Here is a 25,034-nt window from a genome sequence, read left to right as displayed (position 1 = left end):
CGCTATAAATAGAGGGAGATCGCGGGAGGGGGGGGAGAGGATGGCCAACGGGGACTCCCGGGTCAAGGCCCCAAGGAGGGGCGGAGGAGGGGCAGGACCCCCAGGGGTGCTGACTCTTGGGTAAACAGGCACAGGGGTGGAGTTAACTCTGTGGAAGTGGGGTGGGGGTTTGGGGAGGACGCAGTGTCCCGGGCTGGGACCCAGGAGACCCTGTGGCTTCAGTGCTAACCCCTTCTGTTCTGGCACAGAGAAGGAGGCCGGCTCGGCCCAGCCCAGGCAATGGTTTCTCAGGGGCAGCGGCGTCTCTCAGGGCCTGGGTGGGTGTGACGGCCTGGATCCCTCACACTCTGCTCTCTCCTCACCTATATGCACCCTCCCTGTGCCCCTCGGGGAAAAGTCACCCAGAATGAGATAGTTATGAGGCTAAAGGGATTCAAAGTTGTCTTACACAAAAGGACACAGACTGGATTTCTCCCCACCTGCGCCCTTTCCAGGTTCCCTTCCCCCAGAGGTCCCCACCCCATCCTCCTTCAGCCTGGTTCCTGAGTTGCCATTTCGGGGGCTGGGCGCCAGGCCAGCTGGGAACAATGGCCAATGGAACTGGAGCTGCCAACTGCAACACCAGCTCAGACTGCCCCCCCAAGACCCCTAAATTGCCTTCCCCCTCCTGCCTGGGAACCACCCCCCACAACCACCCTCACCACCCCCTCCCATCCAAGGAACATCAATGCCCCTTTCATCCCCACTTGGCAGGGTCTATTGGAAAGGAGGGGCCAAGAGGAAGGAGGTGACCCAGAGTAGATCCCGACTAATCAAATCCAGCTTTTAACAACCCCAAACCTAAAGGATTCCCTCTAGACCCCCCAATTTGGGGCACCCAAGTTTTCCTCCATTCCCTTCCCCACTCCCTTCATAACCATTTACCCAGAAACTGACACAGAAGCTGGGCACCCCTGGCTCCTTGCCTAGTTCCCTCTCTCCTCTGGATGCCAGTTTAACACTCTCCTGGACAAGGAAAAGCCTGCTGGAATTGGGACTGTAGATAAAAATGCATAGGACAGAAGAGAGCTCTCCCAGCCCAGCTGGAACTGGGGGAGAAAAGAGAGCCTACAGTGAGAAATTCTGCCTGCCACCTCCTCTGATGTATCTAAAGTAGGTCTTACTTGGAGTGGGGGAGGGAAGGACCTGGAGGTTCCAGCATCTAAATCCGTCTCTGGGTCAGGATGACTCAGGGGGAACCTGATAAGGGGCCTACGCAGGGGCGTAGGGCAGGCAGGAGTCAGGAAATTTCCACTGGGATCTGTTTGCTTCCTAGGCTAGGGGTCTCAGCCTGCCACAGGCAGTAAGAGGCTGCTTCTGCTCTAAGATGGGGTCCCTCCTTATCAGGGCAGATCTCAGCCTGGTCCAGTGTCAGTGGCCCAACAAGAACATTTTCCCTAACTTCCTTCTCTTGGACCAAGAAGCAGCTTCAAACTATACCTTCCAGTTGGCAACAATAAGGACCTGCTCTGAGCAAGCCACTGTATAGATGGAATTCAAAGAAGTGTGAGTCTAGTCATACCTCTCTAGAGCTTAGGATCCAGTAGTTGAGAGAAGATACAAAGATAGAAAACGTTCAGAATGATGTAATAATATAAGATTAATTGTTTACACAAAAAGTCCTATAGGAAGAGTTTCCCATCCTTTTCAAGTGGGAGATCAGAGACTTCCATTCCCAAATGATGATTTTAAAATCCCCTGATGGAGACCAACTGTGAATTCAGCAAATACTTTCAGGTAAGTTTGTTCAGTCTTCTGGTAATTGTAACATCTATGCATGTATGCACCTCATGTGCAAAGTTAATTATTTACTCAATGACCAGTCTTCTGTGTGTGTGTGTGTGTATGTGTGTGTGTATATATATACATACATAGGTTCCACAGGCCCTCAATAACTCAGAAACCCTTGCCCAAAGAAGCTGCAGCCCACAGGCTAAGAACCATTATCTTAGTATAATTCAGAGAAGGAAAGGGTTTTGTTCTTAGGGTAAAGCATCCTATGAGAAGTACAGTACAGTACTTGCGTGAGAAGGAGGGGCATTCTATCAAGGCAGAGAGACCGTAAGGGAAAATTTAGGGACAGAAATACACAAGTTAATTTGATGAACTGCATAGTAGCTACTACGTGGAAGGTAATTCCTACATAGTATCCCCCCCCCCCCAATACTATAAGATAAATATTATTGTCCTCACTGTACAGATGAAGAAATTAAAGCTCAGAGGTGTTTAGTCTCTTGCTCAATGCCACTCACTAGTAAATTATTTATCTAGGACTTAAATCCCTGGATTCAATCCTCTCCAAAGTTATTCTGTCTCTACCAGGCTTCAGGTAGCCTCTGCAGCATAGAGTGATTAGGTCATTATGGCCACAAATGCAGAGTAATACTGATGAAATGTGACATCTGGTAAGGTGGATTGGAGCCAAGTGTGAAGGTCCTTGAATGACAGGTGAAAAGGGTTGACTCTTCAAAAAATTTTGAAGATCCAGAGTGTTCTTGATCAGGAACAATGGATAAGTAATTGTTTTGTGAAAATAATCTGATTGGGAGCGGAGGGTTAAGAAGAGATGGATTATGGAGTGGTTGAGGGTAAGGCATTTGACTTAGGAAAGAGGTCATTTAGAAGCCAGAATAATCAACTAGATATGAGATGACAGGGACTTGAATAAAGAGTGGGAGTAACAGGAATGGAAAGGAAGGAGTGGATTTATAAGACAAGGGAAATTACAGAAATTGGTGACTGATTAGATGGGATGGGGAGGGAAGTCACCGACCTAGTGGCTCTATTTTAGGAGCCATGAAGTTCATTCCTCTAAATGGTTTCCAGCAAGAGAAAAGGCCAAAGAGAAACTCCTTCTGAAAGAAGAAACAACACATGTAGTAAAAACTGAATAAAATTACAGCATTACTTTAAAAAGAGAGGGGAGGGCATTCCCTAGTGGTCCAGTAGTTACTCAGAGCCTTCACTGCCAAGGGCCTAGGTTCAGTCCCTGATCAGTGAACTAAGATTCCAGAAGCCATGTGGCATGGGAAGAAAAAAATATCCCTGACCTGCATAGAAAATTAAAATTATCTGGAAGATTTTGAGAGTCTGAGGCTCACCCTCACCCTAACCCAGCCAGGTATGTGACCCTACAAGGCCCACACTCTTTCCGTGTGGGGCCCAAACTGGAAGCCATTTCAAGTTCCTATTGAGCCTGGTCTGCCAAAGCCAGTGGGATTCTCCATGTGGGTCATTAACCCGGCCAGGAGATGAAAAAAGGACAGTGCTAGACTGATGTCAACCTGTTTCCCTTAACTCCTTCCCTGAGCTCTCCTCAACTTTTGTTGAGGGACAGAGCATAAGACAGTTTAACTAGGACCAGAGGACTGGTTCAAGCAGGGCTGAACCAAGGAGGGAAGCTTGGTCACTTGCAGAGATCAGGAGGTTAGTAACATGCTCAATGCAGCATGCAAGGTAGGGACCCAAGACCCCCTCCCCCAAGATTAGAGCTGTAACAGGGGCTGAAAATGATGTCACATAAACATTGCTGAGGTCACAGAAACTTCCCTCTCCTCCCCTGTCTCCCTCCCCACTGCCCCCCAGTCTCCTCAGCCAGCCGGCTCCCACGGATCTGCACGCACTTACCTACAGAGGCTGGTTAGGGTCAGACACCATCCGGGCACTCTCAGGTACACAAAAGTGGTGGGGAAGTGGTTGGCAATGGCGATTATTCAGTATGTAGGATCCACATTAGTATCCCTCCTACTGGGAACAGTAGGTTGGACGGGTGTGTTTGTTCCTGTTGCTGATTCTGATTTTACTGTAACCTTCATCATTCTTACTCCTCAGTCCTCCCCCCTCCCTCACCCCCAAGCCTCCCCCCTTACTGTCCTCCCCCACCTCCTGTTGACCATGGCATCAGAAGCAGAAAGAACGTTCCAGCGGTTTGCTGTCTTTGGAGAATCATCAAGCAGTGGCACTGAAATGAACAACAAGAACTTCTCCAAGCTGTGCAAAGACTGTGGCATCATGGATGGCAAGACGGTCACCTCCACTGACGTGGACATCGTTTTCAGCAAAGTCAAGTAAGGGACCAAAGACGGGAGTGGGGGTGGTGAGTAGAACAAGCAAGGTCATGGGATGTGGCAGGGTTTCTGCAGTAGAACATTTGTAACAGGTCTCCTGAGCACCTACTGGGTGCCTGGCTCTGCTAGACCCTGACCTCAAGACATTCAGTGTGTAGAGGCCCCGTCTGAGTAAGAGGAGGGCTGGACCTTGGAAAGCGATGACTTCATGTTCCTCAGTTCCTGGATTTCTGTCTTACTGACCAGGGCCAAGAATGCCCGAACCATCACATTCCAACAGTTCCAGGAAGCAATGAAGGAACTGGGCCAGAAGCGATTCAAGGGGAAAAGCCCGGATGAAGCCCTGGAGAACATTTATAAGCTCATGGAGGGCAAGGACCCAGCTACCACTGGTGTTACTGTGAGTGACAGACTTCATTCCTAACCCTGACTCTGCTTCCCTGAGTCCCTGCTGCTCTCATCTCCCCTCCTCTGCACCAATGTCTCCAACCCTTTTCAATAGCAGCAGGAAGACAGGGCAGAAGGCCTTTCGGCATTGTTGGTACTGAAACAGACTAATTTAGAGATCATCGAGTCATTTCAGAAGTGAGGAAACTATGAGAAGAAGTGACTTACCCAAGGTCCACAACGATTTTATTTATTTACTTATTTTTCTTTTCACACCTATTTTAATAGTAAAACTTAGACTCATTCCCAAGTATCCAGGATCTGGGCCAAGCCACCAGGGCCAGGTGGCTTTGGAGAGACACTGAGCACAGAGCACAGGCTACCTGCTCCCTACTCCTCTTCGCGCTCTTATGTAAGGTCTAATATCCAACTTCTTGCCTCACACACACCTTTCTGTTCCCTATTTATCCCCTCTCTACTAAAAGCTCTTTCTACTGTGGGTTTAAAATAGGGCCTTCCCAGCAGGACAGAGGGGCTTCCCTGATGGCTCAGATGGTAAAGAATTTGCTTGCAATGCTGGAGACCTGGGTTTGATCCCTGGGTTAGAAAGATCCCATAGAGGAGGGCATGGCAACCCACTCCAGTATTCTTGCCTGGAGAATCCCCATGGATAGAGGAGCCTGGAGGGCTACAGTCCATGGGGTCACAAAGAGCTGGACAAGACTGAGCGACTAAGCACAGCACAGCAGGACAGAACTTGTGTTTTAGGTCTGCGGTTGAAGTCCTCTGGCTGCAGCCTAGTCAAAATAGCTTCTCTGGAAGCAGAAAAATCCACACACACCTCCCTACTCATTCCCATGCCCCGGATTCCTTTCTCACGAGTGGATGGCTTTTATTGTAGTTCCTCCTCTCGTCTGCACCTGAGCCCTAACCAGGCAGCACCATGCCAGGGGTTGAACATGGGCTCAGACAACTAATAAAACTACTCGAAGGCCATCTCTAGAGAAGGGCTGTGACAGTGGAGGGGAAGAAAGGGAGAAGGCTCAGGCTCCTCACCCTCTGGCCCACAGAAAGCAACAACAGTGGGCGGGGTGAGCCGGCTGACGGACACCAGCAAGTACACCGGTACCCACAAGGAGCGCTTTGACGAGAGTGGCAAGGGGAAAGGCATCGCGGGACGGGAAGACGTGACTGACAACTCAGGCTACGTGAGTGGCTACAAGGGTGCTGGCACATATGATAAGAAGGGCAGCAACTAGGGAGTAGCCTCATCTTCGCCTGTTGGCCCTTGACCTTGCATCTTGAACACCAGGGAGCTTGGAGGGGACAATAAACATCTGTGTGTGCAGCAGTTCATGAGCTCTGTCTTCCACCCGGGGAAGGATGAGGGACCCTTGGTGCAGAAACAGAGAGAAGAGCCGAGAAACCCAAGGGTAGGCCTTCCCAGAGGCACGTCCTTCATTCTACTTGGCCTCCTCATCACTGGGTAGCATCCCTCTCAACAGCTGCTTCTAAGAACATGGCTGAGGAATATACTTGGAGATAAGCGATAAACTAGCTGTGGAGGCAAAAGTATTTGCTAGTTGTGCTCACACATTACCAGTATCCATCCCCCCCAGCATCCCAAAGGGGAGTAGCAGTTCCCGATTTGACATAGCATGGCCCAAATACTAGCAATGAGACCGTTCCCCGCCCCTCCACCTTCCTCATCTGTTACAGTCCATGTTCTGTTGGGGAAGAAATAGACACCAGAGATCCGGAGGCCAAGGATCAAGGATCTACTTAGCCTAACTCCTGTTATGAGCTTATTCTAGAGCTAAGGGTTTCCCTGGTGGCTCGAGAATGTGCCTGAAATGCTGGAGATGTGCAGGAGACATGGGTTCTATCCTTGGGTCAGGAAGATCCCCTGGAGTAGGAAATGACAACCCACTCCAATATACTTGCCTGGAAAATTCCATAGACAGAGGAGCCTGGTGGGCTACAGTCCATGGGGTCGCAAGAGTCAGATACGACTGAGCACACAACACAACAAGGGTAAGGAGACTTCATTTTCAACCCAGTCCAGAGCTGAGTCTTACCCCACCCACCTCCATCGTGGTAGACGTGGAACAGAAGATCCTACTGACCCTACTGCCAAAGGGTGGCCCAGGAAGGTGGCCAGAGGTGGGTGACTTCCAGGACTCTGAGAGTAGGAGTTCTGATGCATTGCAGGAAAAGTAATGAAATCAGAACTAATTCAGATGTGCTTTTTATCTTTTTATTTTGCAATGATTAGACTCACAGGCAGATGTAAAAAAAAATACAGAGAGATCCCATGTACCCTTCTCCCAATTTCATCCAATGGTTGTATCTTACATAATTCAAATATGGTTTTAAAACCTTCTGTGACCACAGCTGAGCCCACTTCATCCCTGCCTTGTCAGAGGCAGATCCTGGATTTGGGGGGATATCAGAAGGAGCTTCGGGAAGGAAAAGGATGCAGGAATCTCTGCGAGAACAGGTCAGAGAAGATAACTTAAAACTCCAGTGGTCCAAGGCGAGAAGGATGGAAGGAAAAGAGGTCAGAGAAAGAATACAGGATGACTAAAGAGGTTGGAGGTGTTGGGGAGAGACTGAGAGCTGAGGGGGATGTCCTGGAGAAATGAAGCTAATATGAGTCTAAGACTCTTAGGGAGGGTCGTACAGCTAGAGATAGCCACCATACGGGTGAGTGAGTGGAAAATCGTAAGGGAGATGGGGAAGACCGAGAAGGGAAAGGTGGCAGGGAGAGGATTTGAGACTCGGAACCGGTGCCATGGTGTGAGCTGAGGCTCTGGGACTCCGGCCAGGATTCAGGATCTGGCCCAGTAGATGGACAGTCGCTGCCAACTGGACACAGTCAGCTTCTTGGGTGGGTAAAACGGTCTGTGGGAGAGTGAGAACGGTGGCGGGGGTGGTAGGGGGAGGGAAACAAGACGGAAAAGGCCTAGAAGACAGTACAACGTTGCATGGTGACCAAAAGTCTGGACATACTTCCTGCCTCCCTGGTCTCTTGGGAGGGGACTCTGCTTGCCTGTGAAGCCAGAAAGGAAGCCTTGTACCAGAAATCTGAGCTTCGGGAGTGGGGACAGGCTAGTGTGTAGCAGTGGCCGTGCACGGGGAGTTGCAGGGGTGGTTTTAGACCGAAGGCCTCCCTTCCTAGTAGAGGCCAATGATATCTATGGGTTCACCATCGTACTTTTCAGAGCAGAGCAGATAGAGCCTTTGGTTGGTCAGGGTGCTGTTGTAACGGCAGCTGGTCGGCGGCTGTCTGGGGTACAGGGAGCAAATTGTGAGCGGGATGGAGTCCTTGGTGAGCGTGCAGTATTCATTGTAATTCTCACAGAAGCTCTCACTGTATTTGCAGAACTTCCAGATGACTGTCCAAGGGGCATGTAAGACATAATGGATCCTTGGGCAATACCAGCTTTCTTGCCTGCCCCGAACATAGGACATCAGACCATTGCAGTAACCTTGGAAACCTTGGGCGTAGGTAACCTTGGGATAGTCAACATGTAAGGTACGGAAGTTCTTGATGGCAAGCTGAGTCTTGATGTTTTCAAGCAAAGCTGTCCCTAGAACAACCTGGAGGAAGAGGAGCTGGGCCACAAGTGGTGCCATTCTTCCTGCTGGCAGAGTTAAGGTGGTTGGAGACAGAGGTGGCTGGCTGTCCCTGCCCAGAGCCTCCAATGTGCCTCCAGCCTCCCCAGTGTGCCCTCCCCTATGCCTTCAAGGCCCAACTGTCCCTCAGAGATCATCCAGCCCAAGTCCTCGTGCATCAGAGAGAGGAGACATTTGCCCAAGGTCACCCCGCTGGTCGGCCGCCTCTAACCATTCCCCCTGTCCCTGGGTCCACCTTAGAATCTCAGCTTCACCCCATCCATCTGGGAGCTGTGGCACTTACGAAATAAGAGGTCCAACTGGTCCCTGGGTAAGAGGCACTTCCTGGTTACCCTGGCCTGCTTAGTCCTTCGGTAAAAATGCAGAGGGTCCAGAAGTGACAGGCTCAGCAGCACTTCCCTGACTGCAGCTTAGGAGGGACGGGAGCTGGAAGGCAGCGGGACAGAGGCGGAGTCTTCCTGCCTGAGGCCAAGGACAGCCAACAGGTGAGAGAAGAGGCTAGAAAGGTTGGTGGATAAAGACTGGTGTGGGAGGAGAGCATGTGCCCTGGGATTGAGGAGCCCCTGGGCTGAGGGGGCTGGATGAGGAGGAGGAAAGAGCCATTTACCTTCTGCTCTCCTCCTCTCTGGTGTCATCAGAACACTAAGTTCCAGTCTCCTTGCCAGAAATCCCCCGGTTCTTAGGCTTCCTTTGATGTCTTCTCTGGTTCACAGGCCCTGCTCCCGTGGAAAGGTGATAAGGAAAGCACTGTCGTGTTTCTGAGAAACAAGGTGCTGCTTATTCCTGACCCTCAGAGAACAGGGGGTCTCCCACTCTATCATCCCACTCCTGGGGGCCCCGGGGCCACATATACAAGGGAGCCTCCCTGCCGCCTGAGTGCTGGGCTAAGAACCAAAGACCATTCTGTGGACCCCTCACCGTCTCCGTCACCAACTGCACTCCAGTAGTGATCACTCTTACCTTGTAACCTCAGGCCCTTTAGCGTCAGGGCACTCCTGGAAACCTATGAGTGCTGACCCCGAAGGCTCAAACTTGTCAGGTGAGAGTAGACAGCGTCACCTGGGCTGGAGGTGGTGTGGGCCGGTGCCCAATAGATCAGATTCTTGCTGTTTAAAAAAAAAAAAGGGCCAGGCTACTAAATCGTTTTCATCAACCCCTGCCCCTTCACAGTCCTGGACTTCCACAGGCTTCTCGGCCTTGCCTCCACCACCTGTTGTCCAGGTTGTGTCTTAGGACAGCTTACCATTCTCTCCCTGGAGAGCAGGAAAGGGGAGTCAGAACAGAACCCTGAGTGTTCCAAGGCTGGTGTGTGATTCACAAGGGGTAGGGGGCATGGGGAGATCCACGGGTGTTCCTCATTCACAGCCCCCCTTAACCTTGCTCTTTCTTTTTTCTTTTAAGAAATTTTCTTTTTATTTATTTATTTATGGCTGTGCTGGGTCTTCATTGCTGTGCACAGGCTTTCCCTACTTGCAAAGAGCAGGGGTTACTCTCTGGTCATGACGCGCAGGCTTTTTTCAGTGGCTTCTCTCGTTGCAGAGCGTGGGCATACAGGCTTCAGTAGTTGCGAGACTTAGTTGCCCCAAGCCATGTGGAATCTTCCTGCACCAGGGACCAAACCGGTCACTCCTGCATTGGCAGGAGGATTCTTATTCACCGCACCACCAGCAAAGTCCAAACTTGCTCTTTCCGACAACACAAGGCAGACTCCAAAACCAAACCCATCCTCCTCCAGCTTGCTTTCCCTCCTGCCTTGTCTGTTTCCTCAGTTACCTCTGCAAGAAATCTGAGAATGATCCTCCACCTTACCTTGTCCCGAATCCCATCCATTTGGAGGCAGTACTACAAGATGGTTAAGAGCAAAGCTTTTGAGTCAAACAGACCAGGAATTGAATCCTGGCTCTGATGCTTCCAGGCTGTGCATCATGGATCTTAGTTCACTAAACCAGTATAAGTTTCAGTTTCTTCGTCTGTCAGTGAGGATAATATTCCATACCTCGAAGCAGTATTAGGATTCATGAAGATGTATATCAGGAGCTCTTAGCTCAGGGCCTGGCACTGATATGAGCTCGAGTCCATCAGTCACGCAGCCCTGACAATCTCTTAACTAAAAATTTCCTCGAACCTGTCTCTTCCATTCCTATTTCTTCTCTTGCTCAGGATCTCCCTTCTCTTGGACACAACACACTCTCCAACCACAAGAGGACTCTCCATCTCATAGGGCAGAAGACCTCCGTGGCGTGGCCCGCACCATGTCTCCAACTGCATCTCCATCCCTGCCTGCTTCCACCACATCTTGTTCATCTTATCTCCTCTACCCAGAATGCTGCTCTCTCCTCCCACTCTCACCCCCACCCTCAGTTCTTCTGAGCCAGTTCATGTGGAGATCAACCCAGAGGTCATGTTTAAGAAGCCTCTGTCTGGAGCATCTCCTTAGGGAAGTGTACACAGCTAGACAGGTGAGGGGAAAGCCCACACAGGCAGGTGGTTCATCTGTATCCTTCAGGCTGGTCTATCAGCCAACACCCTGTGGGAGCCCATGCAGGGTGGTGCCAGAGCCTGGCTGACTCAAGTCTTTGTTTTGAGGAAGCTAGCATTATGTGGCCCCAGTCTCAGAGCATGCCATCTCTTCCTTATTTGCTCAAGGCTGCAACTTCCCTTGGAAGAGAAAGGGGGCTTTTCGTGCCTCTTTGTCTTCCACTTCCTTCATTTGCTACTCTCCCTTCATCACTGACCTCCACTTGCACAATTACAGAAATGGAACAACACATCATAAAAAGTTTGGGATATGATCTCAGGTTAACCTACTGAGCTTCTGTTTCCTCTTCTGGAGAATGGGATTGATGCCTTCCTTTCCTCATGAGGCTGTGAGAATAAAATGAGACAGTCAGTATGGAAATGCCTTTTAGTCATTCAGTCAGTTCAGTTCAGTTCAGTTGCTCAGTCATGTCCTACTCTTTGTGACCCCATGAATCGCAGCACACCAGGCCTCCCTGTCCATCACCAACTCCCGGAGTTCACTCAGACTCACGTCCATCAAGTCAGTGATGCCATCCAGCCATCTCATCCTCTGTAGTCCCCTTCTCCTCCTGCCCCCAATCCCTCCCAGCATCAGAGTCTTTTCCAATGAATCAACTCTTCACATGAGGTAGCCAAAGTACTGGAGTTTCAGCTTCAGCATCATTCCTTCCAAAGAACACCCAGGACTGATCTCCATCAGAATGGACTGGTTGGATCTCCTTGCAGTCCAAGGGACTCTCAAGAGTCTTCTCCAACACCACAGTTCAAAAGCATCAATTCTTCAGCACTCAGCTTTCTTCACAGTCCAACTCTCACATCCATACATGACTACTGGAAAAACCATAGCCTTGACTAGACGGACCTTTGTTGGCAAAGTAATGTCTCTGCTTTTCAATATGCTATCTAGGTTGGTCATAACTTTCCTTCCAAGGAGTAAGCGTCTTTTAGTCATTAAACAATATATAGTTGGATATCTAGTTATGGTCCTATACCAACTTACTTTTTATTCCCAACTCACTCAACATTGGCAAGTTTTACATTCCCCAAATGAGCCAAGTGACCTCCCCACATCCCCACGGCCAATCTAGAGCCCTCTGTAATGCCTGAAAAGCACTACAACAAATATTGGGGGAAATAGAAAAGTAAATGAGACAGTTCCAGTCCAGATTAAATTTACAATTCAGTAGGAACAACACACGGATGAACATATGTTACAAAGTCATGATCATGGAACCAGAAAAAAGTGCTGAGTGTATGATTGGCCTTTGAGTTTCAATCTTCAATCCTTGTGGTTTGGTCTTTAAAATCCCATCCTGATCCATAGTATTGCTTCATCCATTCTGACATCCTTGTCATGGTTTCATCTGCACCTGAGGCCTGAGATTTGTTAAATTGTTACCCAGTTATACTGGACTTTACTTATACAACAATCATCCTAGAGATGAAGAAACTAACTTTTAGAGAGGGACAGCAGCTTGCTTGAGGCCACCTGTCTAAATCAGTGGTTCTCAAGGGGGAGCAGTTAATCATGTCTGGAGACTTTTTTGGTTGTCACAACTGGGAGGCGCTACTGGCATCTAGCGGATAGAGGCCGGAGATGCTGCTCAACGTCTTCCATTGCATAAGACAGCTCCCACAGCAAAGACGCACCCGGATCAAAGTGTAGCGTGTGCTGAGGTGGAAAGCTTCTGGTCTAGTGACAGAATCAGATTCCCTAACAAGAGCAAACTATCTAAGACTTAGAGATTTTTTGTTTGTTTGACTTTGCTTGTGAAGGCACTGGTTCTTCTGCCAGCCAAAGGACTGCTGACCGTTCATCACTGGAACACCCTTTTGTTCTTTTTCCCCTGACACTGACTCTCTACACACAGCCATGTACACATTCTCTCCCTCCTCCCCTTCCCAATGGTAGGATTCTAGAACCACTGGCTAGACTAACAAGTGCAAAGATGATTCCCTATGATCGAGGGGGAGCCCTAAGTGAGCTCACTACAATCTTGGTGGCTTTACCTTTGCCTTTTCCAAATCAAATGGTTCCAATAGCAAACTGTCCTGGGTTGTCCTTGAACTCAAAGGATTGTTTCAGCCACTTCAACCTCCTTGCCATAGTCTGACCTTCACCCCAGGGTTAGAGTTCAGCAGCTGCACTGTCAGTTCCTCAACTGGGACTGGGATCATTCAGGTGATACCACCTGGGAATGGGATCACCCGAGGCCAGGACAAATGTCTTCTAACATTGAATTTGAATCCTTTAGGGTCACTAACTGTGCTATATCCTGTGGGAAAAGTCTAACAGATGGTCCGTGTCTTCTGGGAATTGACAGTCAAAACTGGAGGAAAACAAATATATATGAAGAAATAACCAATGATTCAAGGCAGAAAATTATACATTTTGAAGACAGTAAATGTAGGAATTTAAAGATGAGAGAGATCCCTCTGAATTAGGAAGGCCAAAGAAAGCTTTTTGGAGGGAAATTGAAACCTTTGGATGGATCTCAAGGAACAATTAGGTGGATATAAAGAGAGTTATGAGCCTACTGTATAGCACATGGAAACCTGCTCAATGTTATGTAGACACCTGGATGCAAGGGGAGTTTGGGAGAGAATGGATATAAGTATATGTATGTCTGAGTCCCTTTGCTGTTTACCTGAAAGTATCACAATGTTGTTAATTGGTTATATTCCAATACAAAATAAAATTTTAAAAAATATAAATAGCATGTATAACATATATTTTAGAAAATGTATGAATTTTTGCCCAAAAAATTTGTGACATTTTGATTCCACTTGTTTGACTTAGTATGAATAGAATACTAAATTTCTAATTAAAAGAAATAGATACGCATCAAGCAGCAAAGCTTTACTGTCTAGCACAGGGAACTATAGTCAGTATCTTGTAATAACCTCTAATGGAAAATAATCTGAAAATAGTGTACGTGTATATGTATAACCTGAAACACTAAGTCAAGTGTACTTCAATAAAATGTCCTGAAGGAAGAAGAAAGGCGAGATAGTTGCAGCCTCAAAGCTTGAAAAAAAAAAAGAGGGGGTGGGGAGAATTATGAAAGGCATGTTTGAGGAAAGAAAAAAAAACCATCCTGGCTAAGACTGAGGCACTCAGTGGGAGAAAAGTCAGAGACAAAGTTAGAAAGGTAGGTTTGCCAGATGGTGGCAGACCTTGAGTATCAAGCTAAGGAATTTCTAACTTACTCCATAGACAAACAAGGAACAGGCAATGGCTTACGGGACAGAGTGACCTGGTGAGGCCTCTCAAGCCCACACCAGGTTCCCCACCCCTACATCCTGGCTGGTCTAAAGGCACTGGTCTAGGAGCCAAGGATTCCAAACTTCCGTCACTGCTGCCTCCTACAGATCCCAGCTGTTCCAAAAGAGGTCATGAGAATTCAAAGACCCAAAGCGAATCCCACATCTGACCCCAACTTGCTATTTGTTTCACTTTCCTCGTCTGCAAAAATGAGTCCATTACCTTTATATATCCTAGGAGCAACACAGAATAACAGAGCTTGGATCTGCTCCTGCTTGGAGGGAAAGGCTCATGGACTTTCCATGGGTCTCCAGAGGCTGTGTAGAACTCCAGAAAAGAGAGAGCCTAGGCTCTGAAGGGTGGGCACCAATCCAAGTTCAGCCTCCTCTCTCCCAGCCCCCTTCAACCCCTCCTAGCGAGGGCTAGAGGAAGTAGCAGCTGTTGTCCTGAGGGGAAGACAGGCAGAGGTCCACCTGGCACTGTTGGGATTTTTACAACACCCACCCCAACAACTTTAAACACACACACACATGCACCATACACCACACACACACACAGCAGTGGCCCAGGGAAAGGTTAGGCCTAGAGCAGAGACTATGACACTGAAGGAGAAGGAGGCTACCTTGCAGCCCTGCAGAGAGGCTTGCTTCCCCCTCATCTTCTCTCCCACCATTCTGTCTTCTTCTCTCCCCTCTTTAATTTTTCTCTTCTCCCTTCTGCCAGCCTTCCCGACCAGTCCTTGGCCTGATGCCTGACTCCTTTTGTTCTCCCTAACCTTATTCCCCTTCCTCCATCCTTTCTCGCCCTGTGAATACAGTGAAGGAAACATGGCAAAATTATCCTACAGAGTGCAAAGTGAATCAGATCTTGGAAACTGTATGGTTTCAGTGAATAAATAAATGAAATCACCTGCCTTATCCAAATAATGGAGGCAAAGTAAGGGTTTCAGCCTGAACTGTGTAAACAGTCGGTTTAACTGTTCAGTTTTCACGTGCAAATCTAAATGTTGACTCCCTCTTCCCTTTGACCTGAGACAGTGTGGCTGTGTTTACTTTCACAGAGCACTAAGGTAGACTTTTTTTAGAACCCCACACGATGAAGTCGAAGAGCAAACTGGATAATTATGTTAACAGGAAAACACAAGAGCAGAGGGCAAGCTGTGGTTTGGAATCATCTCACTCTAGAATAATAAGAAGTGAGGAGGAGTCCGGCAGGCGAGGAATCCAAATGAGCTCTTGGTCTTTCCACCCCCTCTCTAACCCCAGCCTCCAGTCCAGGGCAGGACTGGCCTGGGCTGATCTGCATTCTGTCCACATTCTGCTTTAACCCTTGGATTCCTACAGCAGCAGAGGCATAATTCTCTACCCAGAAGTTCAAACAAGAATCAGGCACCTGAACAAAGCAGTGAATGCTGTTACCACCGCCAAGGCCTCACCAAGGGGGAGCCAGGGGAGTCAGAGGCCTGTTAACCTGCTCCTGGTTCTCTGCTGCCATCTAGTGGTGTTTCTCACTCCAACACCATTTTTTCTTCCAAAGATTCTCCATCCTGACCCACAGCTGTATTCTCGAGCTACTAAAATGACGTCCCCAACCTCAAAACAAACACCCCACCTCCCTGACTCAAAATCCTAACTTCTGGACCAGAACACAAACTGTATGGCTCAGGTTTGTACGACCTGGATGGTTCGTGTGGCTTCTCTGCAGTCACATACACACAACAGCCAGGGAATCTTTAAACAGATAGATCTACTCCTCTGCGTGTTTTTGTTTTTGTTTTTGTTTTTTTTTTTTTGTTGTTTTTTTTTTGTTTGTTTTTTACTACACAGCTTGCAGGATCTGCTTCCTGACCAGGAATTGAACTCAGGCCATGGCAATGAAAGTCTGGACTCCTAGCCGCTAGGCCACCTGGAAACTCTCTTTATTCCTCTGCTTAGCAAAACTTGTGTGTGCATGCTCAGTTGCTCAGCCATGCTCAACTCTTTGCAACCCCATGGACGGTAATCTGCCAGGCTCTTCTGTTCATGGAAACGTCCAAGCAAGAATACTGGAGCAGGTTGCCATTTCCTATTCTAGGGGATCTTCCCAGCCCAGGAATCAAATCTGTGCTTCCTGTGTTTCCTGCATTGGCAGGCGACTCTTTACCACTGAGCCACCACAGTCCTTTCTTTTTTTTCTTGTTTCAGCCCTCCACCACAGTCCTTCTAATGGTCTCTGAGGCTTCCATGATCTGGCCTCTGGACCCCTCTGACCCTATCACTTACCCGCTCCAGCCACACTGGACTCTTACTGTTCCTCCAACCCCCCCGGCATCCATCTGCTATAGGGCCTTTGCAGTGCTGTCCCCTCTGCTTTTTCATACTGGAGAGGGGACAACATCACTATGAACAAGGCTAGTGGAGGTGATGGAATTCCAGTTGAGCTATTTCAAATCCTAAAAGATAATGCTGTTAAAGGGCTGCGCTCAATATGCCAGCAAATTTGGAAAACTCAGCAGTGGCCACAGGACTGGAAAAGGTCAGTTTTCATTCCAATGCCAAAGAAAGGCAATGCCAAAGAATGTTCAAACTACCACACCATTGTACTCATCTTACACGCTAGCAAAGTAATGCTCAGAATTCTCCAAGCCAGGCTTCAACAGTACGTGAACTTCCAGGTGTTAAAGCTGGTTTTAGAAAAGGCAGAGAAAACCAGAGATCAAATTGCCAACATCCGCTGGATCATTGAAAAAGCAAGAGAGTTCCAGAAAAACATTTACTTCTGCTTTATTGATTACACCAAAGCCTTTGACTGTGTGGATCACAACAAACTGTGGAAAATTCTGAAAGAGATGGGAATACCAGACCACCTGATCTGCCTCCTGACAAATCTGTATTCAGGTCAAGAGGCAACAGTTAGAACTGGACATGGAACAACAGACTGGTTCCAAATAGGAAAAGGAGTACGTCAAGTCTGTATATTGTCATCCTGCTTATTTAACTTATATGCAGAGTACATCATGAGAAACGCTGGGCTGGAGGAAGCACAAGCTGGAATCAAGATTGCTGGGAGAAATATCAATAACCTCAGATATGCAGATGACACCATCCTTATGGCAGAAAGTGAAGAGGAACTAAAGAGCCTCTTGATGAAAGTGAAAGAGGAGAGTGAAAAAGTTGGCTTAAAACTCAGCATTCAAAAAACTAAGATCATGGCATCCAGTCTTATCACTTCATGGCAAATAGATGGAGAAACAATGGAAACAGTGACAGACTTTATTTTCTTGGGCTCCAAAATTGCTGCAGCTGGTGACTGCAGCCATGAAATTAAAAGACACTTGCTCCTTGGAAGAAAACTATGACCAACCTAGACAGCATATTAAAAAGCAGAGACATCATTTTGCCAACAAAGGTCCATCTAGTCAAAGCTATGGTTTTTCCAGTAGTCATGTATGGATGTAAGAGTTGGGCTATAAAGAAAGCTGAGCACAGAAGGATTGGTGTTTTTGAACTGTGGTGTTGGAGAAGACTCTTGAGAGTCACTTGGACTGCAAGGAAATCCAACCAGTTAATCCTAAAGGAAATCAGTCCTGAATATTCATTGGAAGGACTGATGCCGAAGCTGAAACTCCAATACTTTGGCCACCTCATGCGAAGAACTGACTCACTGGAAAAGATCCTGATTCTGGGAAAAATTGAAGGCAGGAGAAGGGGATGACAGAGGATGAGATGGTTGGATGGCATCACCAACTCAATGGACATGGGTTTCAGCAATGGACAGGGAAGCCTGGCGTGCTGTAGTCCATGGGATTGCAAAGAGCTGGACATGACTGAGTGACTGAACTGAACTGAATCCCTCAGCTTGGAGCCTTCTTCCCCAAACAAGCATAAGTTCACTTTCTCACCTTCAAGTGTTTTTCCAGTCACCTACTTCAATGACTGTTTAAAAATCACTGCCTACCAATCTCCATTTGTTCTTTTTTCCTTAGCAATGATCACTTTGAGCAAAATATGTATTTTTTAACTGTCTTTCCTCCAACGTAATGTAAAGATTCTCTTCCCCAGTGAAACGTAAGCATTCCAAAGGTAGGGACTTTGACTCTTTTATTCACTGGTATATCCCAAGCTCCTTGGCCCATAGTAGATGCTCAACAAATACTGACTACGTGAACGAACCTGAATCCACTATTCTGAGATCACTTACTGCTTACAAGTAAATCCTGAGAAGAAGAACACTGTTCATGTCCATTTTCTAGGCCTTCCCATCCACCTGCAGTGATGCTTCTCTGCCTGGGTATCTCAGTCCTTCTGAGTCTCACGTACCGAGCTCACTGGAGCCACAGGAGTGGCATTGACTCCAGCTCTCCACACAGCTGTAACTGCCACGAGGAACAGGGAACACCGGTGGAGGAAGGTCTAGTTAGCTGTGGAGCAGCATCCCCACCAGCAGCATTCTCAAATTTGGACACTAAGTGCTGAAAATTTTAACAGAGCAGTAAGGGAAAGAGTGAAGGAAGAGAGGTGTTGGCATCATCTCCAGGTAAAGCCAGGTGACCTTGCTTGATGACCCTGGAACAGGAGGGACCCAGAAGGATGAATCACTGTAGAATGGTTGAGTTGGAATGATGCTGGGAATAGTGGCTGTGATGATTGGTCCGCTTCCCTGTCTCCTCCAAAAGATTAGCAAAAAGTCCTGATGACAGGAAGTCACGCAAAGTAACCACCTAGGCTATTCCATCTGTATCTCAGATCAGAAAAAAAGCAACCCTTACCACCACAGCCATGGGCTTTTCCCAGAATAAGAATCAGAGGTGTATATAGGAGAGGATAAATGACAGCTGTCATTTGGGGTAGACACCTGGGTCAAGTGTTTTATCAGAATCATTACAACCTTGTGGCTAGAGGCCAGATCTACTCTTTGAGTATGCCGATTCAGACTTCCTCATTGCAAAAGATGTTTAGGCAGGTGTACTAGCCCCACTTACTACACTTGGAATATGTAAGTGGAAAGGCATGAACCTGATTCATTTCCTGATCCAGGGCTGCTTCCCAGCCCACACCCAAATAAAGGCACCACAGGCCAGGCCAGCTCTTAAGGAGTTCGTGGTAGGAAAGGAGGCCCGCAGACATCTGAAGACCAGCGGACGGAAGCTGTGCTCACTGAGCCAGCATTGCAACAGGAAGACTCACTGACGAGGTGAGGCCACAGTAGAACGTGGGTGAGGAGAGAAGACAGGGAAGGGATGGGTTCTGGCCAGATAAGAGTACCCTCAGGTGAGTGACAAGGTGGACAAAGGAAGGACTCAATGTGGAGGGATGAGGACACAAAGGGGAGAGGAGAGAGATGCTAGGGGCTGGGGGCACAAACTGGGGCTTTGGAGGAGATGGAGATGGAGTCATGGAGGGTACAAAACAGAGAAAAGGATAGAAACAGGGACACAGAAGGATGGATGTGAGGGAGAGGAGACAAAGCAAGGAGTAGGAGATGTGTGGGACAGAATGAATGAAAGAAGATAGGGACACAAGATGAGGGGGACAGAGCCCTAGGATCATGGGAAGGGGTCATAGCAGCTGTGGGCACACAGAGAGGAGGTGAAAGACACGGGCAGAGGGAGGAGGAGACAGATGGGGAGGGAGACGGTGATCAGCTGGAAGGAGCAGGTTCAGGAGGGCTAATTTCCACCTCCTGCTCTCCATCCCCAGAGACCCCACTCCTCCCTTCTAACTGTGCCCCCTAAGAGAGATGGCTCCAGCCAGAGCAGGATTCTGCCCTCTGCTGCTGCTCCTGCTGCTGGGGCTGTGGGTGGCCGAGGAGGCAGTCAGTGCCAGGCCCGGGAACCTGACCCCAGCTCAGTGGTTTGAAACTCAGCACGTGCAGCCCAGTCCTCAAGGCTGCAATGCTGCGATGCGCAAAATCAACAAGTTCTCCAAACACTGCAAAGACCTCAACACCTTCCTGCATGAGTCCTTCTCCAATGTGGCCACCACTTGTCAGACTCCCAACATAACCTGCAAGAATCGTGAGAATAACTGCCACCAAAGCCAGAAGCCTGTATCCCTGACTGAGTGTAAGCTTACCTCAAGGAGATACCCAGACTGCAAGTACAAGGAGAAGAAACGGGTCACTTCTTACATCGTGGCCTGTAAGCCTCCCAAGAAAGGGGACTCTGGGAAATTCAAGCTGGTTCCAGTCCACCTGGAAAAAGTCCTTTAGTTTTCCAGGCTTCCTTGTGCTTGAGTTAATTCCCTCTCCAGGCCTCTGGACCACTCCTCCACCCAGAAGTTTCTCTTCTGACATCTCTTGGGACCCTTCCTGGCTCAAGCTCCTCTGAAAAGAAAGGGGCCTGGAGGGTTGAGGTGATACCTTAGCAGGCTAAGCTCTAGAAGAGGTGGTGATCTCTCAACTTTTTATTGCTGTTTTTTCAGAAGTTTATCTGCAATAAGTTTAGGGGTGTGGGTTCCTTGGTCTGTGCCTCATACATCTCTCCCATGCCCCCATCTTCTTATGGCAGCATGGCACGAGGGAGAAAGGACTGGAAAGAGAGTGTATGGGATTTAGGAAAGAGTTACTACTGTTCCTAAACTGGGCCTCTTCCCCAGCCCTGATGTGGTAGTGAGGTGGCCTGTGTGCAGGGAGGCAGCCAGAAGGGAAGAGGAGGAGGCTCATCACAATGACATGGCATTTCAGGCTCTTCACGGTGTGTCCACGTGCATCCCTTGTGAGACAGACTTGACAGGGATTACTTCCTTCTTTAGGGATGAGGAAATTGAGGTTTCAGACGGCTTTATTAATTAAAGAGCTTGTCAGGGCGGTTAGTAGCAGCATTTGGACTTGAAACTGGGTTTCCTGACTCTGCATGCAGTGCCCTTTCTATTTAATCACTGGGCCAGAAATGGAGACCTCTACAGGGACCAGAGGGGCACTGGGTGAGAGTTCACCTGTGAGGCAATGTCGGAGAGCTCTGAAGAGCCAGTTACACCATGTTGGCTGCAATAAAGGTCATTACCTCTCTAGCCAAGGGACTGTTGATGAGGTGTTCCAAGGATCGTAATCCTCTCTTCTCTCCACCCCACCCCCACCCCGCCTCTCTGCCCTCCCCCTTCTCCAGCCCACTACTCTTCTGTCCTGGGCCCTGGGCCTGGCTCTGGCTGGCTTGATCACTTAGCCCTGAAGGCACAGTGTCAGGGGAGTGTCCCAGCTTCATCCCGCTGTTCCAGGATCACATTTCCCTTGACCTCAAGGGACTTCCGTGGCCCAGTGCCTGCTTGTCACAAACAAACTAGTGGGAGCTGCCAGAGCTTCCTTCCTCCTGATAATGATCTCTCCTGCCTTGGTGCTTCCCTGGCTCTCCGCTCTGGCTGTCTGCCCAGGCCAGAGGGGTTGAGATGTGGAAATGCCGCCTCCTTGTCCCCCAAGGGCTGCAGACACCAGTTCTCCCTTCCTGGTGAACAGAACTGGAGAAACTATGGGTTTCCGTCGGCTCAGTCCTCATAGCCTCCCACTCATAGCCCCCACCCAGCATTGCCTGCAGCCCTGACCATCACCAGCCCCTTCTCTCTCCCTTAATCTCAGTCCCAAACTTCACTATGCCCATGCCTACCCTAGCTGAGCACCTAAAGACTACCTTGTTAGACCTTCCCTTCCCAGCTGCGGAGTCTACCACCTACCTGTCTCTCCCCAACACTCCAGTGTTCCTTTATGCCTTCCCAGAGTCAGGTAAGCTTTGGAGCCAGATACAATTGGGTATAAATCTTGGCTCAGTTCTTTGTGACTACATGTCCTCAAGAAAACCCACACCTCTTTGCAACTACGTTTCCATATATATTGGAGTAATACCGCCTACCCAATAGGATTTCAGAAAGACTTAGAAATGACACTTTTGAAGCATCAGTCAACCCCAGGCACTGGTAGGCAGTTAATAATAATAGCTACTAGCAGGGAGTAGTAGCAGTAACTCTATTATATCCACCTTTGGCTAGACAGACTGGGTGGTTTGAGATGGTGAGGGAAGGGATGACAAAAAGAATGGGGAGCAAAACATTGAACACTTCAAGCCAAGTGTAGGGCCAATACATTGATGAGCCTTAAAAGTAGAGGGGCAATAAGTATACTTTATAGCCAAATGACTGGATGTAAAGTCTACATATCTATGGTCACTGTGCTACACATTCATCGCTCTAAATAGATGATTTTCAACTGAGGCATATGGATAATCAAGACTGACGGGTAGCTGATCTTTTTCTTTTCACTTTTTTCTTTTTTAACAACTCTTTTTATACTCTTTATTGATGACTTTTCTTATGGATATTATGGTTTTGGAAGACATCCTCCTCACAAACTTCTTAAGTGGTTAAAATTAATGTATTCTCTCAAAATAAAAAGAATTTCCAAATATAATTTTTTTTCTTGAAGGACTCATAATCTCAATAGTAGCTAAAAATTAAACATAATTTTAAAGCAATCTATGATGACAGTGGTCAGAATAGTGCTAGCCTTAGGGAGTACTAACTGGGAAGGTGTGGGAAGTAAGCTGCAAATGTTTGATTCCTGCTCTGGATATGCTTACTTTGTGAAAATTTACTGAGTTGCACACTTATGATGTGTGTACTTTACTGCATGGAAATTATACCTCAATTTTAAAATCTTCCAAAAAAGTATAGTTTTTAAAGATTAGTTTATTTAACATGAGAAATGCTAATACATCAATTCACAATTATTATAATAAAATCACAGAATCATGATCTAATCCATTTCTATTGTCCCACTTTGTACTATTTGTTAAATTAAATAGTAGTTGTACTATTTACCCACATCTGGGTACAGCATAAGCTCTCTTGGAGGAGGTCATCATTGACCCCATAGAGCCACCAGAACTTACACAGGACTGGAGAAACAGACTCTTGGAGGGCACAAACAAAACTCTGTGTGCACCAGGACCCAGGAGAAAGGAGCAGTGACCCCACAAGAGGCTGACTCAGACTTGCCTGTGAGTGTCCAGGAGTCTCCGACGGCAGCATGGGTCGGCCATGGCTGCTGCAGGGGCAGGGGCACTGAGCGTGGCAGTGCATGCACAGGACCTTTTGAAGGAGGTCGCCATCATCCCCAGGTCAGTGGGTGCCCAACATGCTACTGGAGAAGAGTGGAGAAATAACTCCAGAAAGAATGAGAGACAGAGCCAAAGCAAAAACAACGCCCAGTTGTGGATGTGACTGGTGATGGAAGTAAAGTCCAATGCTGTAAAGAGCAATATTACATAGGAACCTAGAATGTCAGGTCCATGAATCAAGGCAAATGGAAGTGGTCAAACAGGATGGCAAGAGTGAACATCAACATTTTAGGAATCAGTGAACTAAAATGGACAGGAATGGGCAAATTTAACTCAGATGACCATTATATCTACTACTGTGGGCAAGAATCCCTTAGAAGAAATGGAGTAGCCCTCATAGTCAACAAAAGAGTCCAAAATGCAGTACTTGGGTGCAATCTCAAAAATGACAGAATGATCTCTGTTCATTTCCAAGGCAAACCATTCAATATCACAGTAATCCAAGTCTATGCCCCAACCAGTAACACTGAAGAAGCTGAAGTTAAACGGTTCTATGAAGACCTACAAGACCTTCTAGAACTAACACCCTTTTCATTAAAGGGGACTGGAATGCAAAAGTAGGAAGTCAAGAGTTACTTGGAGTAACAGGCAAGTTTGGCCTTGGAGTACAAAATGAAGCAGGGCAAAGGCTGACAGAATTTTGCCAAGAGAATGCACTTGGTCATAGTAAATACCCTCTTCCAACAACACAAAAGAAGACTCTACACATGGACATCACCAGGTAGCCAATACCAAAATCAGATTGATTCTATTCTTTGCAGCCAAAGTTGGCTAGAAGCTCTATACAGTCAGCAAAAACAAGACCGGGAGCTGACTGTGGCTCAGATCATGAACTCCTTATTGCCAAATTCAGACTGAAATTGAAGAAAGTAGGGAAAACCACTAGACCATTCAGGTATGACCTAAATCAAATCCCTTACAATTATACAGTGGAAGTGACAAATAGATTCAAGGGATTAGATCTGATAGAGTGCCTGAAGAACTATGGATGGAGGTTCATGACACTGTACAGGAGGCAGTGATCAAGACCATCCCCAAGAAAAAGAAATGCAAAAAGGCAAAATGGTTGTCTGAGGAAGCCTTCAAATAGCTGAGAATAGAAGATAAGCAAAAGAGAAAGGAGAAAAGGAAAGATATACCCATTTGAATGCAGAGTGCCAAAGAATAGCAAGGAGAGATAAGAAAGCCTTCCTCAAAGATCAATGCAAAGAAATAGAGAAAAACAGAATAGGAAAGACTAGAGATCACTTCAAGAAAATTAGAGATACAAAAGGAACATTTCATGCAAAGATGGGCACAATAAAGGACAGAAATGGTATGCACCTAACAGAAGCAGAAGATATTAAGAAGAGGTGGTAAGAATACACAGAAGAACTATACAAAAAAGATCTTCACTACCCAGATAACCACAATGGTGTGATTACTCACCTACAGTCAGACATTCTGGAATGTGAAGTCAAGTGGGCCTTAGGAAACATCGCTACAAACAAAGCAAGTGGAAGTGATGGAATTCCAGTTGAGCTATTTCAAATCCTAAAAGATAATGCTATTAAAGTGCTGCACTCAGTATGCCAGCAAATTTGGAAAACTCAGCAGTGGGCACAGGACTGGAAAAGGTCAGTTTTCATTTCAATGCTAAAGAAAGGCAATGCCAAAGAATGTTCAAACTACCTCACAATTGCATTCATCTCAAACGCTAGCAAAGTAATGCTTAAAATTATCCAAGCAGGCTTCAACAGTTCGTGAACTGTGATCTTCCAGATGTTCAAGCTGGATTTAGAAGAGCCAGAGGAACCAGGGATCAAACTGCCAACATCTGCTGGATCATCAAAAAAGCAAAAGAGTTCCAGAAAAACATTTACTTCTGCTTTATTGATTACACCAATGCCTTTGACTGGGTGGATCACAACAAACTGTGGAAAATTCTTAAAAAGATGGGAATACCAGACCACCTGACCTGCCTCCTGACAAATCTGTATGCAGGTCAAGAAGCAATAGTTAGAACTGGACATAGAACAACAGACTGATTCCAAAT

At 47.4% G+C, this 25,034-nt stretch overlaps 3 protein-coding genes across 4 annotated transcripts; 2 read left to right on the top strand and 1 right to left on the bottom strand.

The window, feature by feature from the left end:
• The first annotated feature begins 671 nt into the window (after positions 1 to 671).
• Positions 672 to 13,435, top strand: TPPP2 (tubulin polymerization promoting protein family member 2). Of its 2 annotated transcripts, none has more exons than XM_055537163.1 (4): positions 672 to 1,776; positions 3,871 to 4,106; positions 4,353 to 4,506; positions 10,293 to 13,435. In XM_055537163.1, the coding sequence occupies exons 1-4, from the start codon at positions 1,741 to 1,743 to the stop codon at positions 10,500 to 10,502; spliced, it is 636 nt and encodes a 211-aa protein (XP_055393138.1). In that variant the 5' UTR covers positions 672 to 1,740; the 3' UTR covers positions 10,503 to 13,435. The 2 variants fall into 2 exon arrangements, with proteins under 2 accessions (XP_055393138.1, XP_055393139.1); XM_055537164.1 differs by lacking the exon at positions 10,293 to 13,435 and adding an exon at positions 5,564 to 7,675 and having other exon boundaries at positions 689 to 1,776.
• On the bottom strand, positions 7,637 to 8,342 carry RNASE13 (ribonuclease A family member 13 (inactive)). The gene has a single exon (XM_055537165.1). The coding sequence runs from the start codon at positions 8,130 to 8,132 to the stop codon at positions 7,671 to 7,673; it is 462 nt and encodes a 153-aa protein (XP_055393140.1). The 5' UTR covers positions 8,133 to 8,342; the 3' UTR covers positions 7,637 to 7,670.
• Positions 13,436 to 19,618: 6,183 nt separating the features above from the next.
• Positions 19,619 to 24,630, top strand: LOC129621115 (ribonuclease 7-like). Its single transcript, XM_055537161.1, has one exon. The coding sequence runs from the start codon at positions 19,636 to 19,638 to the stop codon at positions 20,104 to 20,106; it is 471 nt and encodes a 156-aa protein (XP_055393136.1). The 5' UTR covers positions 19,619 to 19,635; the 3' UTR covers positions 20,107 to 24,630.
• The last annotated feature ends 404 nt before the right edge of the window (positions 24,631 to 25,034 follow it).

Source organism: Bubalus kerabau, chromosome 10 (assembly GCF_029407905.1).
Source record: "Bubalus kerabau isolate K-KA32 ecotype Philippines breed swamp buffalo chromosome 10, PCC_UOA_SB_1v2, whole genome shotgun sequence".
NCBI lineage: Eukaryota > Metazoa > Chordata > Mammalia > Artiodactyla > Bovidae > Bubalus > Bubalus kerabau.
The sequence above is the reverse complement of the archived record's forward strand: the minus strand, read 5'-3'. Positions and strand labels throughout refer to the sequence as shown.